The following is a 19,217-nucleotide window of genomic DNA, read 5'->3' as shown; positions in this document are numbered from 1 at the left end:
TACGTACCATGAGTTAATACACTGGTGTCTAAAATTAGTAATATAATATACGCTATATCTCAAAATCTGGAACTAAACCTCGACTATTCGTTCACCATTGCTGAAAACAATAGCTATTTCGTAACTGAATTACTTCATTGTTTATTTTTTCAGGATAAAAACACAGTTTGTAGTATCACAGACAGAAAGTTTGGGGAGAAAACTGCATTTGAATTTGCAACATTTTTTGTTGCCTGATGTTTGTACAGAGGTGAACAGTGTTGCTGCCACAGGGCGTTACCTCGGTTGTGTGACGTCATCTTCTGGAGCTCTGTACTACTCTGGACTTACACCAATGATGAGTAGCATACTGTAGATATGACTTGTGTAGTAAGGCTATAGCTGTCATAAATCAGTACTTTTCTGCACTAAGGGCAGAAACCCAGGCCACTTTATTAAGTACACAGGCAGGTGAGAGGCGGAGTGTTAGGACGTGCTTCTCAAATTGAGTTTAAACCACATTTTTGGACCATCTGCATGTGTTGAATATGAAATGGGTCAAACAGTGGGAACATGAACGTTGTTTTGATCTGGATGCAGCGCCACAGTGACACTAGTTATGTTAATGATCATTACAACCAAACGACACAAGTCCACCCTCTGTGTTCTTCTGTGACCTTGCGGGCTGCATGGCTGGAATGAGACCTTGCCCTTGTGCACAGCGGCATCATCTGTGAGTTAGCTCGTTCAACAGTCAGCTCGCTCCTGTGCCCCCCCCCCCTCCCCCGTGTGCTGTGTGGGCCAACCCCTCCTGCCCAGGGGCTAGGACAGAGCAAAGCCTGCTGGGATGGAGAGTGGGGGGGGGGGGGGACGACCAGGTTGGTTAGATGGCACTGTGCCACCCTCCCCTGGCTGCTTGGTCTGACTGGGGGCAAAGAGGGAGGCTGCTGTGTCTCAGATTGATGAGGACAGGTCTGTGGTCTGGGTATAGAGTGTTGCAGAACAGACGTCCTGCTGGCACATCCTGCCCTCTCCACCGCACACCCCCTCCCCCCCCCCAGCCCTCCGTACTCGCCTTATCGGAACTCCTAATTGTCCTTATGAATATTTTAGAGGCGAGCAGGAATGGGAGTCCAGGGTTGGGGGTATGGTTTCAAGGGCCTTGACAGCTAATGATCATCTCAATGACCAAAGAGAAAGAGAGAGAACAAGAGAGAGAGAGAGAGATAAGAGAGAGGGAGAGAGAGAGAGAGAGAGAGAGAGAGGGAGAGAGAAGGTAAACATGCAGAAAGATTTTCAATAATCTGCATGTTATTATTTTCATGTGCTGCCTTTTCTTTACGCAGAGTGGGAACAGAGTCATTCTTTTAAATCTGTAGATAATAGTGACATTGGTTTGCTTTTATCCTCAATTTGTAGTTGAATTCCCTCTTGTCTAAACTGAAAGTATGTAGTCCACTGATTGAGACTGTTCCCTCTGATTGTGGCGGCTAATAGCTTTGTCACATCAGTCATTCACCACAGTCTCAGAGCAGAGAGCTCTGAGGGGAGCGCTCGCAGCACTTCTGATTGTCTCTCATTCAATAAATGGGTGGGCTATATTTAATTGTCAATCTCGTCAGTCAAATGCAGGCAATAATTTGCAGTATTCAAGACTGAATATGATGAATTTGTTTAAATTTGGTAACTCACTTTGGATGAATGGCCCACTGACTCTGAGCTCTTAATTCACTCTGGTCTGTCCATTGTCATGTGATGTCAGGTGGGATTTATTCTTGCCATGTTTATTGTTCTTCTCACAGCTGCAAGACAACAATATGAAATTCAAACGCTCCCACCGCTGCTCTTCCTGTCGACACAGTCACTTGACAATAGAACGAGATGAGGGAAGGACATGAATCCAGCCTCATATCCTGATATCAATCCACTCACTAATGGTCATGAGATTAAACAAAATTACAGAGAACTCCTTATCTAATAGCCTTCCTCTCCCAACTCACGATATGTAGTTGGAAAAGTGAAGGTTTCCAGTATTACAGTAACTATAGTAGCCTGGTTGAACTTGGCCGAGTCTGCCAGCGATTAGATTTTGTTCTGTAGACAACACAACCAGTTTTTGCATACATCCAACATGGCGGCCAACAAAGAGCAGCCGTCTTTTGATTCAGATTCAGAATCAGAATCAGAATACTTTATTAATCCCCGGGGGGAAGGAAATTGTTTAAATTTGGTTGACAATTTAAGCAACTTGCTCGATGGAGCTCCCTGTCAGTAGATACCATCGCTCTTTGCTCTGCATACGTCACCCAGATCACTGGTCCGATGGGTCGATCCGATACAGCTCCACCAACTGAGCTGTGCTTCGTCCATTGGTTGTAAGTAGGAAGTGACTTCACTCTCCAGACTCATATAAACCTAGTGCTGCATGGGCCTTAGCATCGAGTGACCGAAGACCAACAAAAAGAGGCTTTGATTCCCCTGTTGTTGTGCACACTACAACACAACAGGGCAAAGAGAACATGACAGTAATAAAAGTCTTTTAAGATGTTATATAAGAGCAGAAATATTCCCCAGCAGATAAAAGCCTTCCTATCAGCCGCCTCCCCATGCTGATTTCCTCGTATGTTCCCACTCAAAGAAGTCCTTTGATAAGCACATTACATGGAACGGCCCCGGACACAAAAGTGATGTCATCTGGATTAACACGCTACCTTGCCTGAGCTAATTCGCAGCAGTGCAGGGTGAGAGGCTGGGACGCCCTGCTGAAGTGGAGCGAGGGGAGAGCGCCTCACAGCTTCCTGCTAAAATATAGCTTCTCTCTGCTTTTAGGAGGATAAAACAAACACAGCACGCATCAAACACGGCCTTTCTGAAACATTTTGTGTAATTGCATGGCGCTACAATCTGTCTTGGGGTCGCGGGTCCAGCACTCGGAGCTGTGGTGCATCAGTCATAGGTCAGGTGGTGATCTATCACTTTGTGAAAGCTACTTTAAGTATAGCCCTTTGCTGTGATTCAGGCACAGTGGAGAAACCTCGAGAAAAGGGCTCATCAAGCCTTTCATTCAGCCATCTCCACTACAATTTTGAACTCCAGCTTTTATACCTAACTACTGTCTTCCCCCTTTCACTGTTCCTTCCATTCACACACAGTACAGTACATGAATGCATGGGTACAATAAACGCAGCGAGCTCTCTCTGTACAAGAGAGGCAGATAGTAGCAGTGAAATAGTTTTTCCAAGACCCACAGTAGCAGAGTAAATTGCTTGGACCCATTTCACTCAAAGTACTTCTCAAGAAACAGGTACCATAGGTGGCTGATGCAATGGTTTGCTGTTCCCTTTTTTCATATAGATGTTAAAAGGGTTACTTATTGTGCAGAATAGTTAAATAAATAAATAAATGGTATATAATGGTTTTGAAGGTTGCACTTACTGCTCCATAGCTTTCACTTTTGAACATGTTGCAAACCTGGAGAGGCACTCACCGTTCTGAATCACCCCCATGGTTTCAGCAGCTCAAGAGGAGGGATAGTTCCCTAACTATAAAGAAGCTTCAAGGTCTCCCGTAATGGAAAATGTTTCTTTAAGAGAAGTTGAAGCATCACACAAGCACACTGTCATTTTGACGTCAGCCACTCAAAGACTCTCGGGTTTCATTTAAAAAAAGCCAAATTTCTATCAATACAGGTTTGGACTCCTGTGACAAAATCGCAGCTGGCCTCAGTCCCACTCATCTGTGGGAGCCTCTCAGAGCCTCATGAATGGATTACACAAGTTCCCTTGTCCAAAATCTCTGCAAGCCGCCCTCTCATGACACAAACAGCCCATCATCCTTGAATCAGAGGATGCTACTGAAAACCTTATATTCAGCCACATTCACATCCAGGCGTCTCCAAAATACAAAACCCCACATCTTTATTAAGAAAGTGCCATCCCACCATGATGCAACGGCCATTTTGGAGCCTCCATCAACATCTTTGGTTCTTTTTAAACCAGTTAAATCATAACAACGCAAACTATTGTCCATTTAACTCCAAAATGGGGGTTCATAGTTTATAAAACGGACATCTGCACTGAAGACCTGAAGAAGAACCAAAATATCTGTTAGAAAAGAACTTCTACTGTGAGGCTGCAGTACCACTGATAGAGAAAGAGGGAGACAGAGAGCAGGACAGTGTACAATAGTTCTTGGTTAAGATGTAACCAAGATGGTGAACATGTAACTTCTCTACATGTTTGTTAAATATGTGGTTTGATACATTAATATTCTGTATAAACACTGACAACACTGGCAACGTTCAGCTGCTTTGTTCCCCACTAAGGTGTAAATGTCTCAAACCTGAGATTACACTGGTCAAATATCATAATGACGATGATATTTGCAATAAATGAACAAATGTTCCAGCACCACAACAACATTGTCTAAGGAAGCTATGAATTTCTTTGTACTGAAACTTTATTTTTTTACCTCAACACAGGCTACTGTGGGCCGTAGTCAACACTAAAACAATAACAACCTTTGGTTCACTCGCTCTCTCATTCCCAGTCCTCGGCATGTACACACACACACAGACACACACACACAGACCCACTTCCTGACTCTCTGCCAATCTCTGTAACACAAACAGACACCATCACAGGTCGCTGAACTGACTGACAGATCAAGGAACGCAGCAAACCATTTGGAGATACAATCACAACATCAGGCACAATTAACACTTCTGCCCGACCAACAACAACAACCTCCTCAATGAAGCCCCCAATAAATACAACACCCAGAACGTCTCGAAAGAAGGCGTCTCGTTATATTAGCAGAGGTCCAAATGATCCAATCAAGTCAAATATTTAGTCCAAAACACATTATTACATCCACAAATACCCATGGACAACCGCTGCATCATAACTTCACAGGGCTACAGACTAACTCTTTTTACTGGGAGCACAATATTAGCATTTCTTCTCATTTTTACTGTATTACTGATAAATACTTTAATCATAAAGGCAGAAATGACGGTGTGCTGTTCGATTCAGCACGAGTGGAACAGGAAGTCAAACACAGATAAAACATAAAGTGTCCGATTTTATTTCAGAATAAAAGCTCCCATATTGTATTTCACGTCAATACATCAACGACACTCTTGTTCTCTGGAGTAAAATCGACCTGCACTGTCTTACATTCTGCTCGCAGTCTGAAGCCCTGCTTCAGTTATGCTGGTTTCAAAATGGCGCTGAAACTTTTGATTGACACCACATGTGATCTATCAGAAGCTTCCCTGCTCTGGGAGGGCCTGAAGAAGAAACCAATCACAAGCTGCTCTTCCCATGATTGACGTATTTAATAGCCAACAAAGAGCTGAATCCAGGTTTTTTGACGTGTTAACATAACAATGAAAATGCGATTTATCGCTCAGCCCTAACTTGTTATGGCTCAGTCGTAAATGCGTCAGCACAAATGTGTATAAAGTTGTATTGTGTCATCCCCGCGCTCAGGACTCTCTGACCGGGGGGGTCATGTGACATTCAGTCCCTTCTACGGCCATGTTTCTGTGAGGCTGCTTCTGACTGGCCAGCACAGGGAGCCAGGTCTTGACAGGTGTTTGGAAGAGCGACACCTGTTTGGCTATGTGCTGATTTAGTGATCCATTCAGTGAGAGCTGCGGGCAGCGTCTGTGGAACACCGAAAACCTGCCAAGTCATTACACAGAGAATTAAAGCCGTGCTTTCCCAGGCCCTTTGGTGTTACATACATTAAAACTTCACCGTGATGATTGACTCTTGCACACCAAATGTCGGTCATACGCTATCATATCGTATCAAGGCACAGATCTAAGTGCCTGATTTGTGCGCTGTTCACTGGCTCCTGCTCTCACCCACTGTGCTGCTGCAACCCTTCCCTAAATGGCGTGGGCCAGTGGGTGCGGTGTACTGAAGGTTGGCCAGGCGTGTTGTGAAAGTAGAGTAGCCCTGCCCAAATCACACAGCCGTGCCTGACCGCTCCGACCCAGATATTCACATAATGAGCAGGTTGGGACTTAAATTTGCAGGTTGAAGATCAGATCCTTGGCTCAGTGGAGGAGAAAGTGCATAGTTTAACCCCAGTAAACACAGGCCTTAAAGGGCCCTAACTAGAGAGTGCACTCAGTAAACAGGAAATGAACCAGCAAGGCGTTTTCTTAGAATGAGAAGAATGCCATTGCTTTGTACCGCACCAAACAGTAATGCATCTGTGGTACTGTGCTGGCCATTCATTATCCAGAGGCTTTCTCTGTCTCCCTCTCCTCTGGGCATTGTGGAATCTTATGTTTGAAAGAATGTAGGCGCTTTTATTTTCCTTTTTCCCCCCATATATTTTCCCTCAGGACTGCAGGTGTACAATAAGAGAACATCTGTCAATAACAAAAGACTTCAGTAAATACATGCGGGAATTGAGAGACAAGTATATAAATAAAAGCTAAATAACACACACCATCCCCACTACTCTTAACAAATTCATATTTTGCTGTTGAATGTGTGAAGAACAACAAGAGAGATGCTGAAGAAACAGAAAACATAGGTCTGAACTTTTAATTCAACCACGTGAGACTGCCCTCACGATTCAAGACTCTTCAAAACTAACGTCTGAAGTTAGTTAAGAAACAAAATCATTGGTTTTATGTCACGATAACTCATTACATTTTATTCCCCTTTCAATTGTCTACATGGTGTCATGACTGAAGGTCACTAAATCTCCACTGCCCAGACCTCCACCAACGTTTAAATGAAATTAAATGAAATGAAAAGTTTAAATCCTGGGTTCTGCATGTCTGATGCTGCGAACACGCCTACAATTACTGAAGAGTTGCCTGTGTTCATGGAGTTGTTTTCGTAGAGACGTCTTTTGCTTTGCTAAATGTGCATAAACTAGCTCTCACCTTGTGGTTTTCTTGTCGACAAAACCCACGGGGAATTCAGAGAACTGATAAGGGGGTTCGAGCTCGGTCAGTGTGCCGCCTAAATCAGCAGATACCGTAGTTACTGTGGTTAGTTATCAGCAGCTTCAGGTTATAAACACACACCAATTCACTCACACATTCATACAGCACGTCTACGTGTCTTTCATACTCATTCTGGTATTGTGAGCTCTGTGCTGCTTCTTCTGCTCAGTCACTAAGTTTCCATGCCACAGTTAAGTCGAGCTAAGTTTGTAGCTGGACTACTACAAGGGCTACTGTTTTTGTCCCAGTGTAAAGTCACTAGTGGGTAATTGAGTTATTGAATTAGGTGTGTCGGACTCCGCTAAACTTGATGGATATTCCCGATCCATCAGCATGTTAGTATGATGTGTTTCCCAGTTGATCTGAGACCAAAACAACTTTAGGGACGAGTTGCTTGCATGTCTACCATCTTTTAACTTGAAGATAGTCCATTTTTTAATCTGACAGCATAAATTTGGTCTCTTCATCAGTTGAAAAATGCACCAGTCTGGATGTCTCCATGTTATTCTTGATGTTGTTTTCTTCATCTGTTTACTGGCCTCGTCGATTATTTCCAGGCCAAAGCCTGAGGACAGGAGCGGTGCAGCATGTGCAGAGAGACTCAGCCAGTTCGGGTCCAGTTGAACATACATGTAATAGTAATTTGACTCCCAGCCACACGATCTTAGTGCACTAGTCTGACTTTGAGACATTTCATACAATTTTGAAGTTCTGGCTTGGAACGTAAAGTGATTTAGACCAGTGTTTGTTCCACATTTGAACTTTCTGTAACTGGGTCTGTGTATGTTCTCACAAAGTGTTCTGTCCTCTCAGTCAGCGCTCTTGAACGTATTATTGGATAAGTAGCATCAGAGGCCGCTTTAGCTCTTGCACATTGTTTGCTTGGAGCATTTTGTCTGCATCGTATTTATTTTCTACAATACAGTTTTCCATTGCATCTGGTTTCAATGTTCCAGCACTTATAAAAAGTGAGGAACGTCTTTCTACTTAATGACTGACACACTCTCACTCATCCCATGCTACCAGAACACAACATGGGGGCTTGATCCTCCTGATCCTCCTTATTTCTGTTTTAGCCTTTATTTCTGTGTCCAACCTCAGTTTTCTGTCTGTCTTTACATTGATTTTGTGATACGGAAAGGAAATAAGCAGTGTGTGAGTTTAATGAGCAGTGATGTGGAGCAGAAGTCTCATAAAGCCGTGGCACATTTTGTAGGAAACGTGATGTTCACTGAGGTTGTGGTGAGCAGTGCTGGGTTAGCCACACTGTCTGCACAGACCTAAGCGTAGTGTCACACCGCTGCCAGAGGATGTGGCAGCTGTAGAAACACCCTGCCCGGACATACACATGCACACGGTGAGAGAGGAGGAGGAGGAGGAGGAGGAGGAGGAGGTGAGGGAGAGAGAGAGAGAGAGAGAGAGAGAGAGAAAATAAGGTCTCATTAGTGCACATAGGTAACTCTCCTCTGGCTCACACTCTGACCCCACATCCACCGGAGTCAGTGACCTTCCTGTAGACACGAGGCCTCCAAGACAGCGCACAGACAGAGCAGGACACTGCTGTGGACCTGCAGCAGCCTGATAGTGAAACCTTGAGGGCCACACATAAATCATGTCTTGATGTACACTGCCTTGATATCACAAGCTGTCACATGCTGTCAGCGAGTCTTGTTAACACTGCTATTCAGAGCTGTAATGAGGAGCAGAGGACAGCCTGTGTATGAAAGTGAGCAAAGCGAGCATGGCATTCAGCATTTAGTTGTTTAGATGTATGACATCTTTTTGTTTTTTCAGCTGAGGGTAGAATAGGCGCTTTATGACGACACAACACACCACTTTATGTTCTCACGAGCCCTTTGCTTTTGAAATAATCGCTCAGTTTCATGCTCTAATAGGCATTTTTAACCGTATTTGATAATCCATTTCATTCCCCACATGTGGTAACTTGGAAAACAGTCCACGAGTGACAACCGTACTGAATTCCACTGTGGGACTGAAGTGCTCTTCTGTTGGATCTTCTGATGTGGGAGCTCCTTCCAGCTGTTTGGCTTATCATAACTGAAATTTAATGAAAAATGCAAACACACACTTGCAGCAAGAGGGCAGGAAGAACACAAGAAAGGGACAGGGGCAGGGCGGGATATGATAAGGAGCGAGAAAGAGGGGAAAAGGAAGGTGGACAATATTTTGTCTGAAGGACAAAAAGATATGGACGGACGTTTCAGTTTCCTCTCATTCCAGATTAGGGATGGCACAATACCACTTTTTTGTGTCCGATACTGATATCGCAAACCGGAGTATCTGCCAATACCGATATCAGTGTGATACAGTAATTTTATACCTTTTGCTCACACTCACACACACACACACATCCAGACTCCATGCAGAAAGCCTTTGTTCTGACCAGATCATGAACCTGGGTCTTCTTGCTGCTTCTTGCCCCTCCCTTCTGTGTTTTTTTATCTGTGTTTCCTGAAGCATGCAATATATAAGATTACTGGATGGTATGAGTTTATACATTTTCATTTGTCCCGTGTCTGATCCAGTGACTCTGAGTTTGGTTATTCCAGAGTTTTGTATCAATCTTATAGTTTGTCCTATGATAATAGTCGGGATGAGCTGATACAATAATAACAATTAGTATTGGTCTAATATTATGATACAAGTATATTATCCTAATAATGTCTTGTTTCTTGTTCATGGGAGCAGAATATTTTTGACAACGTTGTTTTGTTTTTAAAATATCTTTGTAGATTAAAAGATGTACAATGACTGTATCAGACTGATGTTGCTATCGGTATCACAAATGGAAAATGATGGTATTGAGCCTTCCCTAGATAATAGTAATAATAGTAATTGATAAATGCTTAAAGGTTTATTCATTTATTTCTCTTAAACAATAGGAATGTACAGAACAACAAAAACACAGAGCAACATCTTGTAAAATGTTTCTTTTCAACTGTGCAATTTCATTTCAGAAATTGAGAAACAAAGGCCATAATGACTGTGCTAGTCCTGATCCCAGTGATGACTGTTTTGGGCACAGCCCCCTCATGGACGACCATTTCGGCAAACTAAGCGAAGAGAGTGATTTATTGTACAAGCGCTGTGGTGTAAGTACTTCTTCTGTCGCCTGCTATTTTGTGTTGATTCCTGTCTTTATGTTGATGTTCACTACAGGCGCTAAACAAGAAAGAACACAGAGGTTGTGATAGCCCGGACCCTGAAGCCTCATATGTCCTCACTCCTCACACAGAAGAAAAGTATAAAAAAATTAATGAGGAGTTTGATAATATGATGAGAAATCATAAAATCGTAAGTACTGTAAATGCACTGTTTTTGCTTGGCTTTGTCAAAAAAGAAAGAGAGGATTTTCACTCTTTTTTGTTCATTTAACTTTTTCCTCTTTTTGTTACCCAACCCCAGAACCTCTGTCAACTTCTTTCAGATCTACTATAGCTTAATATTAATGCCCAATTTGCTGGGTGTGCGTTTGTTTTTTTTCTTTTTTAAAGTTGCTGTCAGTGAAATACATGGATGTGATAAAATACATGTTAAAGGTACAGTATGTAACATTTAGGACGGTTTATTAGCAAAAGTGTATGTTTGTATGAGTGTATAAACAATTTAAAATAAAAAAAAAAATGCTTTTATTAGTATTGAGCATAAATCTTGCCATGTTTGTACGGAAGCCTGAAAATGACAAACTAGTGAGAACATGAATATTGAATTCAACGCTTATTATGTAATTGGGCTGAACAATGAATCCTTTTCACATGAAAATCTTAAATTGAAACAATATAATTTTCAAACACTGTCTTTTAATCACTCTGTTTTTGAACGTTCCTTTAAGTTCTCGTCCTCGCCGTAGAACAAAGTGGTTTTAGTAATTCATATTTGAACCTTTAACACTGTAAATAACCGACAGTGACAAAAACAAAGAATAATTACATCCTTTATGGTGTGCGCAGGCCACCGTAGTTCCCTGATGCTCTTGTCAAAGGTCGGGGTGATTAGATTTCACTCATTTCTTTTAAAAAGCTGTTTATTATGACAATTCTCAGTGATCTGTGTGAATGTTTGCTCGGTGACATTTGACTGACAGGAAGTTAGCTCAACGTTAGCCCAAAGATGACATCACTGACAGCAGCTTTGGTTTTTGATTTGTTCTGCAACTGATAATTTGGCACACCCTGATAAGATCACATTTCATGAACAGGTGAAATGTTGCATGCAGGTTTTTTTTTTTTTTCAATACAATAATAAAAATAATAACATTGTTTTTCTATAGTTTCTCCAAAGCATAAAGCAATGGTGCAATATTTAGATTTTCCCCCTTTTTATTAGCTCACTCTCGCCATAGAATCTATTACTTGTCTAGTTTTGGCAGCAAAGTGCTGTTTTAGCACCACATTACCATTCAGCATTATCAAACACCACACATCTTTTGTGATCTTATCATGCGTGACAATATTAGAAACGTGCAAGAACATAGTGCTTATACTAAGCAGTCATTTTCTCTGTGTTCCTGACCTGAAGAGCATCACTCTGCCATTAACCAACTAATGATAACACCTCCACTGGCTCACTGGATAATGCTATGATGAATCGTCCTCACTGCCACCTGTCATTCTCACTTACGCGTTGCACAGTCAGCACTTTGTAGAGAGTCATGAGTCGACGGTTGTGATTCCACATCATCCCGTTTGTGTCCTATTGAGAATCCTAACACGGTGGAATGCTAGTGTGTAGTGCTGACTGCTGCAATGTCCAAGTGATCACATGAATGCATGTTTTTATGGTCTGTGTGTTTGTTGTTGCACTGACAATGTGCTAAATGTATATGAACGATGTCAATGATAATCAATGTTAATTACAGAATATCCTTTGTTTCCTGTTCTGACCTTTTGGTGAAGTTATTTGATTATTAAAGATGGTTGTCAAGGGTAACTCTCTGTTTTTGATGCCTTGACCACAACCACTGATCCTTCATCATCATCATCATCATCATCATCCCCCTTTTCTTTGTATGTAAATATCTGCTTGTGTGTTTGTTTTCTTCTCTTCCAGCCTGCGGCGTTGCCTCAGCAGAGCTTCTCCATGCATGTGGCTGTGCCTGTATCCAATCCTAATGCCATGTACCAGCCGGGAGGAAGTCTGGGCAGCCAGTCTCTGGCAGTGGCCACGACCTCTCTGAGTGACAGTGGGATGCTGTCCCCTCCACAGGCTTCTCTGCTCAGGAATGTGGGCTCCAACGGAGGCCCCCAGAGGCCCACCAGTGCAGGAAATGCAGGTAAGTGAAGCAGGGATGAAACACACCACTGTCCATTTTTGGGATCATAACCAACAATTGGAAATTGGATGTTGTCTTAGATTATGGATATCCTCTTTAGATATCCATCATTTCATACGGTGCATTTTCTATCACTCATCTTTCATACGCATTCACACGCTGCCGCCACAGGCGCCAGGAGCAATGTGGGGTTCAGTGTCTTGCTGAAGGGCACATCGGCATGTAGACTAGCGGAGCCTGGGATCAAGCCCACAACCTTTGAGTTGAAAGACGATTCTCTTCACCACTTTCTTTGGTCTTAAAGGCTGCTGTAGTACTGATACCGAGTTGTTTATTCAAACATTATCATTTTTAAGTACTGATTTAAGCAGCTGGACTTTTCACGTCTCATCCAAGAGTATTCTTCAATTCTAACTAAAATGGTATTCAAGCCCTATCCACATCTTTTTTTGATTTATAAATAAAAATAAAATGTCTTCATCGACATGAAAAACGACGATTCTAGTAAATATGCCAAGCCTGTCTGTGGTGGTGTAACCCTGCTAACATGGTACATGTCATTATTTGAGTATGTATACACTGCAAAGTACACAATCACAGAAACTAGAACGACTAAACTAAGCCACCGTGATTAAGGAAAGAAAATAAAAGTTATAAAGTGAACAGACCAAAAATTCTCCAAATGCAAGAAGAAGAGAGGCGTGGCTTTGGCAGAAACTACATTTCACTGCTCCTAGAATGCTGGTAAAAATCTGAACTCGTCTGCATGTGTATGGAGAGTTTCAGAGAGTCCTTATGTTAAATTAAGCAGGTCGTTCACCCCTGACCCAGTTTCAGTTTTCAAGGTCGTTAGGATCTGAGAGGAGAAACATCTTTAACTTAACTCAAGTTACTAACCCTTCACAGATCAAAGAAAACTCAGTTAACAGCACTTTATATCATTTTAAACCTGATTATATGGGTTGCAGCAGAATGTGAGTATATCACATTACAAATTACATATTTATAATGTGCATATTGTCACTGTCGTGTCAGAAACAAGTCAAGTGAGGAAAAACTCTGTAAAAAAAACCCTTTTAAAAGAAATAGGTATAGCTTCTATATGGGGAACAAGCTTAAAAGGGTTTTTGGTGATGGTTATTATTTTTTGGTCTTAAGCCTTGGATGTATGGCTGATTCACAGTATTTGTGTGACACATGTTTATTTTCACACCCTGAAATGTTCCTCATCACACTTTAGACTGTGTCACCATTGTGGAAAAATGATGTCAGTCTCTGAGAGTACTTGTATGACTGGTCTGACTCCTGTCAGTGCAGATGGTGTTTGTAAGATTTGGCTCCTCTGCACAAGATACATGCAACAAGGTGTGAAATGCCTCATTCAAATGTAAACACATATCAGAAATTGGTCGACACCTTCCTGTTCACAGGGAGTTTACTTAATGCTTGTTTCACAATAATTCCCCCTGCTTGATTATTTTCTGTCAGTTGTCTATTATTGTTTCTTTGCTAAAACTAATATTGGATAAACATGCTGTAGCAATCGTTCCTTATATTATACTTGGTAAAATGAACCTCTTTAGATGCCTGATTTCAAAGAGAGTGAATAGTTGCTTGTTTTGGTTCGTCCTCGTTCTTTGAGCACTTTGAGTGCTGCGTTACTTCCTCACCATGAGAAGACTGGTGGCAGCACATTCCTTCTGTGCGCAGTGAAACAGATCTACATGACATTTTCATGTCCGGCCTGGCATCTCCATCACATGCTCTCTGCTAGCATGTAGAAGGATGCAGATGGTTAATCATATCACTCTGTGCATCTCATTAGGTGGCATGCTGGATACCACAGACCTTTCAGTGCCAAGTGGTGCGGGCTCCAGCCCAGCGAGTAAGTCCTCCCGGAGAGATTCATAAGCTCTCTGTAGCTCTGCCCAATAGGCTGGTTGGTTGCGTGTCCATCTGTGATTGGTTCAAGTGTGTGTCCACTGTCAGTGACTGATAGTCACTGCCTTTGCCCGACAGTGTTGATACTGCATGCAGACGGAATTCACATGTTTCTTCACTCAATAGAAGAAATGAGTGATGTGCGTGTTACAAGCATGTTTGAGAACTCTGTACACAGATCAAATTACTAAATCCATACATTTAAAACATGTACACATTCTAATGTGCTGAATCAGAATAATACACTCATATAATGTGTGACTATAGTCACATTGGCTGCATTTACACTGCAGGCCTTGATGCCCAATTCCAACATGTTGCCTATTTTTGGCAGGAACAAGTGACAGTGGTGTTGTTTATTATAAAAATCTGAAATCAAGGCATGAAACTAGGACATGAGTCCACTGACTTGAGCCCTCGCCCTCCATTGCACAGGTTGAAAGAGAGTCATGTGATCGCAGATAATGCACAATTGTCTTATTTTTTAGGACGGACAAGTTGCATTAACTGATCCGTCTGCTCACATTGTGGCTGGAAATGCACAAATCTGATTCATATCTGATTTATTTACACATCCAAATGAGGCCTGAAACTGTTCTAACCGCCTCTGCATCCATGTGCTTTCTTCCTGCGTGCGACGTCATATGTCACGTCTGACTTGTGCCACATGTGAGGAAAAGATCAGAAGTAGGTCACTTGCACCATGCAGTGTCAACGCAGCCTACGCTGACGGATCAGATATTCCTGTGTCGACGCGACATGTGCTTCCTTAAAAACAAGACACAGTACACAGTCTATAATCACATGACTCTCTTTCAACCTGTGCAATGGAGGAGGAGGAGGGCTCGAGCAGGTGTACGTGCAGAGTTCAAAAGTTTTGGGTCACTTTTGAAAGACAGTGTAAGCGGGTCGTCCAAAAACATCAGAAACAGGAGAGGCAACGTATCAGAGTCAAGAGCTGCAGTGCAAATGGTCGTCAGCCTAAGTCGTTTTGGTTTGTGAAGTAAGAGGTCAACTGGAAAATGCCTGAGGGGGCATATTGCCACCTAGTGTGGAGGAGTCAGACACACTATATGCTTGGTGTCGTCGAGCTACAACTGTAGCTTCACTCAACTGTGCATGGAAATGTGCCGTGAGTGTGCTTGAAAGTGGTAAACAGGTGAGGTAACTGGCAGCCCGTCCATAAAGACGCTGTTTCATTCAAACTCGCCTTCCCTCCTCCTGCTGACAGGTGCATCTGTCTCACCCACACCCCCACACCCCCACACCCCCAATACCCTGGCAGCCCTTATAAGGCTGGGGAGGGTCTGTAAGATGCCTGGACCGGCGTAACCCTGAAGGTATTCAGGCCATCACATCCCACTAAGTCCTCAGTACACAATGACCACCCAGCCTGTCATGGCTGTAATGTGCCATGTGAGAGGCGGAGGCAGGTGCAGTTCGACTCCCTCCTTGTCACTTCACTCGCTGTGCGTTTCTATCAAAACGTGAAACCTGAGGAAACTGGCAGCTGAAAACCACAGAAACACAGAGGTGCAGTTGCTATTTTAGGCCTTTGCCTGAATGACTGTTCCTTTAAATAAGGCTGCAAATAACGATTGGATTGATCTGTTGAACATTTTTTTTAGGTTAATCAAGTATTTGTTTGGTCAACAAAATGTCAGATAATGTTAAAAAATGTTGATCAGTGTTTCCCAAACCTTGAAATAATGACATTCTCACTTATTTCATTTTGCTCACAAACAGAATGAATCTATCTCTTTGTCATATTAAAAACACTCAAACTGATCAAATCAAATATCAAAATCATTGACCATTAAGACAACTTGAGCCAAGAATGACCATTTTATATGTCCTTGATTCAGAAACAAATGTGTAGTTTTATAATAGATAGAATTGTCAAGTTATACTTTGGACTTAACATTAACACTATTTGCATTCACTTGCGCAGCTATGACTAAGTAGTATTTCTGTGTGCTTGTACTTATTGAAGTTGTTTTATAACATCTTTAATTGTACGTTTGTGTTGTACTTTGTCACATTTTAAATAACATCTGTTACCGAGTAAATAAAAATGCTCGGAAAAACAAAACTGGACCTGCTGCCATCTATTACTGCAGTGAATGATGGTCAGAAGAAAGTGGAAGGTCCTCGGAGCTTGTACTTCTTTGGGTCATTTCAAGAACACACCTGTGACCTTGACTCATTTTGATTTATAGAAACACAGTGTGCAGAATGAAAGGTTGTTTTGTTTTGAAAACGTTATATAGGCCAGTCTGCACTACATATGATACATTATACTGCACCTCCTTAATGTTGCATGATGTGTGTGTCGTCATGTTTGTTCCTTTGCAAAGGTGTACAGTATATTGCTTTGTCCTGTTTACTACGCAGCACAGCTATTTAAATTAATGTTTAAATATGTTCGTCTGATCTCAATGTTGGAAAAGCAGAGACAATGTGTATATGTATATGTTGAAAAATAGAAGAGGCTGGTTCACAGAAAAAGTGACTATATACTATATACTATATCTGTAAGAAATAGCAACAAAAACATGGTGAAATTCAGGGTTCAGGGTGTATTTTTTGGGATTGATCCACAAGCTAAATCAGAAACCACCTTTGTTCCGTACTAACAAATGGAAAGAGTGTAGCAGCGGTGGACACACTTCAGTCCCCTCTCGTGCTTGTGTACTGAGACAAGGACACTTCAACTGAACAGCGTAGTGTTCATACTATGACTATGCATTGATATTAAATATTAAAAAAGCCAGTAACTGTAAGACAGAGAACTTTCACTTTCTCTTGAATGGATATTTGGACCAAAATAACACTCTTCTACTTATTTTACTTGATTGTATTTTCGTACTCCTTTAAGAAAACATGGTACCAGTTCGAGGCACAGTCAGAATCCTCTGCCAGAAGGTGTCAGCATTTGGCACAGTGTGAATGTTCTGAGTACATAGAACAGCAGAGACTCCACGGAGCAGAATTTCTGACATAGCTCTGGAGTTTTCACACGCAGCAGTGGAAGGTTTGCACTGTGAAACCTTCGTTCACAGTCTCCTTTGAGAATGTGCTGGTGCAGTAAAGTTGAGTAAAATTCGGACAAAACACACAACTTTAAAGAGAGTGCAACTTTGATAATAGATAGATTGTGTTATATCTGCAAGCTGCACACATCCCTTCATTAATATTGGACCATTACAAGCTCTGGAAACACAATTACAGAGCATGTTTTCGTGTTCACCTCATCACATCTGGCAATAGAATAAATGGAAGTTAGTTGCCCCGAGTTCATGTTGGTGCAAGTGTTATGCTGCATTATGTAACTTGCTTTTATTCTACCTCTGTTTGGTTGTTGTCAACAGAAACAATACTATCAGACCTGAGTGAGGGAGCATTTGAGTGTATACAGCAGCAGTGCAGGGGTGGGCGGGGACAAGAACTGAACAGATTTAGAATTCACTTGTGAAACTTTTGCCGTCATCCATTGTCAGACATTGAATTGCTTCCTGTGTGCAGGGAGGGAATGGGATCTTAACACTACGCTACTGAGACTATAATAGACATTTGTTCACATTTAAATCAATGCAATACAGTTTTAACTTAACAAATTTAAACAAAAAAGTTGTTTCCATTCACTCTTGTTTGTAAGGTCCTATTAAGAAAACAGTGGGAGACAATTAAACCCCTGGCTGCACATGTGATCAGCTGTGTTTCTGCAGCAGAACTGTGCGTGGCATCGTCCACCATGTGAAAACTCCTCCGATAATCTTCTCATTCATCAGGACATTTTCTCGTTTAGCCCGGGCCTGACACACGTGGGATGTTGGGCATAATAAGTCACTGTGTTCTTTCCCTGAACTTAAAATGAAAAGGGGATGTTTTAGCTGTAAACACAAGTCTTATGTAACGCCTCTTCCCAGACCTTGTTAATAATTCAGGACAATGAACAGAAACCAAACAGCTTTCCACATGCATCGTTTCCAGCCAGGGAGGATTTATTGTCATATAACCAATCTGTTGGAGAAGTCTGGATGTAGAACGAGGGCAGACATAAGGAAAGCGGCGCTGAAACGTCCCGGCTGTGAAGCTGGCCGGCTCTCGTGGCTCTCGTGGCTCTTTTATTGCCTCAGGAGCAGCTTTGTGAAACCAAGTATTTGTTCAGACCTGTGTTACCATCTTGGCGATTATTTGAACGAGGTGTGGTGTTCAGTCATCGGCAGACATCTGAAGTGGTAACAAGAAGCATATTTCAAAGATATGCGAGTCAGGCGGCTTAATCCAAGAAATCTAAATTAGCCAATAAAGACCAAACTGAGTGTCTTTCTGTTTATCCCTTGTGACAAACTGGCAAAGTGTCAAGCACGTCATGCTGTATGAAGTCCAGTCTAGACACCAATTCAGTGTCATTGTCATGCTTTTACAACATCAGATCACTATGAAAGGAGGTAAGCAACAGAAAGCGCTGCAGTTTGGTTGAAAAGTACAAAGAAAGAGTTATAAATCATGTGTAAAAGATCCACACTGAGCTGCTGAGCATCCACATGAAAACTATTTACTTGGAAAATGCCTTGAAGATGAGGGAAACATGCAGGTTTCCAGCGTGTCTTTATACGGAAGTCTTTGTTATAACGAGAGAGTTTTCTCGTTATAATTAGATTCCTGATATAATCATTGATCTCATATAATAATATAATATTAAATTTTTTTATTGATTGATTGTTGCAGGTTGTTTACATTCAGGCCACATCTGAAGATGCTAGAAAACATGGACAGCTGTGTGTGAAACTGTCTCATCTCGTTGTAATGAGATGATTTCTTGTTTTAACAAGAGAAGTTTTCCTGTGGCAGTTCTACGCTTGTGTACCTTTGCCTTTTAGTACTCAGCTACGTTCAAATCCATGTCATTTCATTTAAAGATATCCAGATGCATATTCCCTTACAAGCCTGATGTGTATTGTTATGTAGTGAAATGATCAACCATCAGTAACAGTTCACTGATGGTGTAGTCTCATGTGGGAA

The 19,217-nt window shown here is 41.9% G+C and overlaps 1 protein-coding gene across 6 annotated transcripts in view; it reads left to right on the top strand.

Moving 5' to 3' along the window:
• mef2aa (myocyte enhancer factor 2aa) overlaps positions 1 to 19,217 on the top strand; it is an 80,177-nt gene that overhangs the window by 47,731 nt on the left and 13,229 nt on the right. For 4 of the 6 annotated variants that reach the window (XM_058644789.1, XM_058644791.1, XM_058644787.1 and 1 more), the window contains exons 4-5: positions 9,934 to 10,068; positions 12,026 to 12,248. In XM_058644789.1, coding sequence (XP_058500772.1) covers positions 9,934 to 10,068; positions 12,026 to 12,248 — 358 coding nt within the window. Of the gene's footprint in view, positions 1 to 9,933; positions 10,069 to 10,135; positions 10,271 to 12,025; positions 12,249 to 19,217 lie in introns of all 6 variants that reach the window. The other 2 variants (XM_058644788.1, XM_058644792.1) reach the window with 1 other exon arrangement.

The sequence above is a fragment of the Solea solea genome, chromosome 12 (genome assembly GCF_958295425.1).
Source record: "Solea solea chromosome 12, fSolSol10.1, whole genome shotgun sequence".
In the NCBI taxonomy this organism is placed as follows: Eukaryota; Metazoa; Chordata; class Actinopteri; order Pleuronectiformes; family Soleidae; genus Solea; species Solea solea.
Note: the sequence above shows the minus strand (reverse complement) of the source record. Positions and strands in the feature narration are given on the sequence as shown.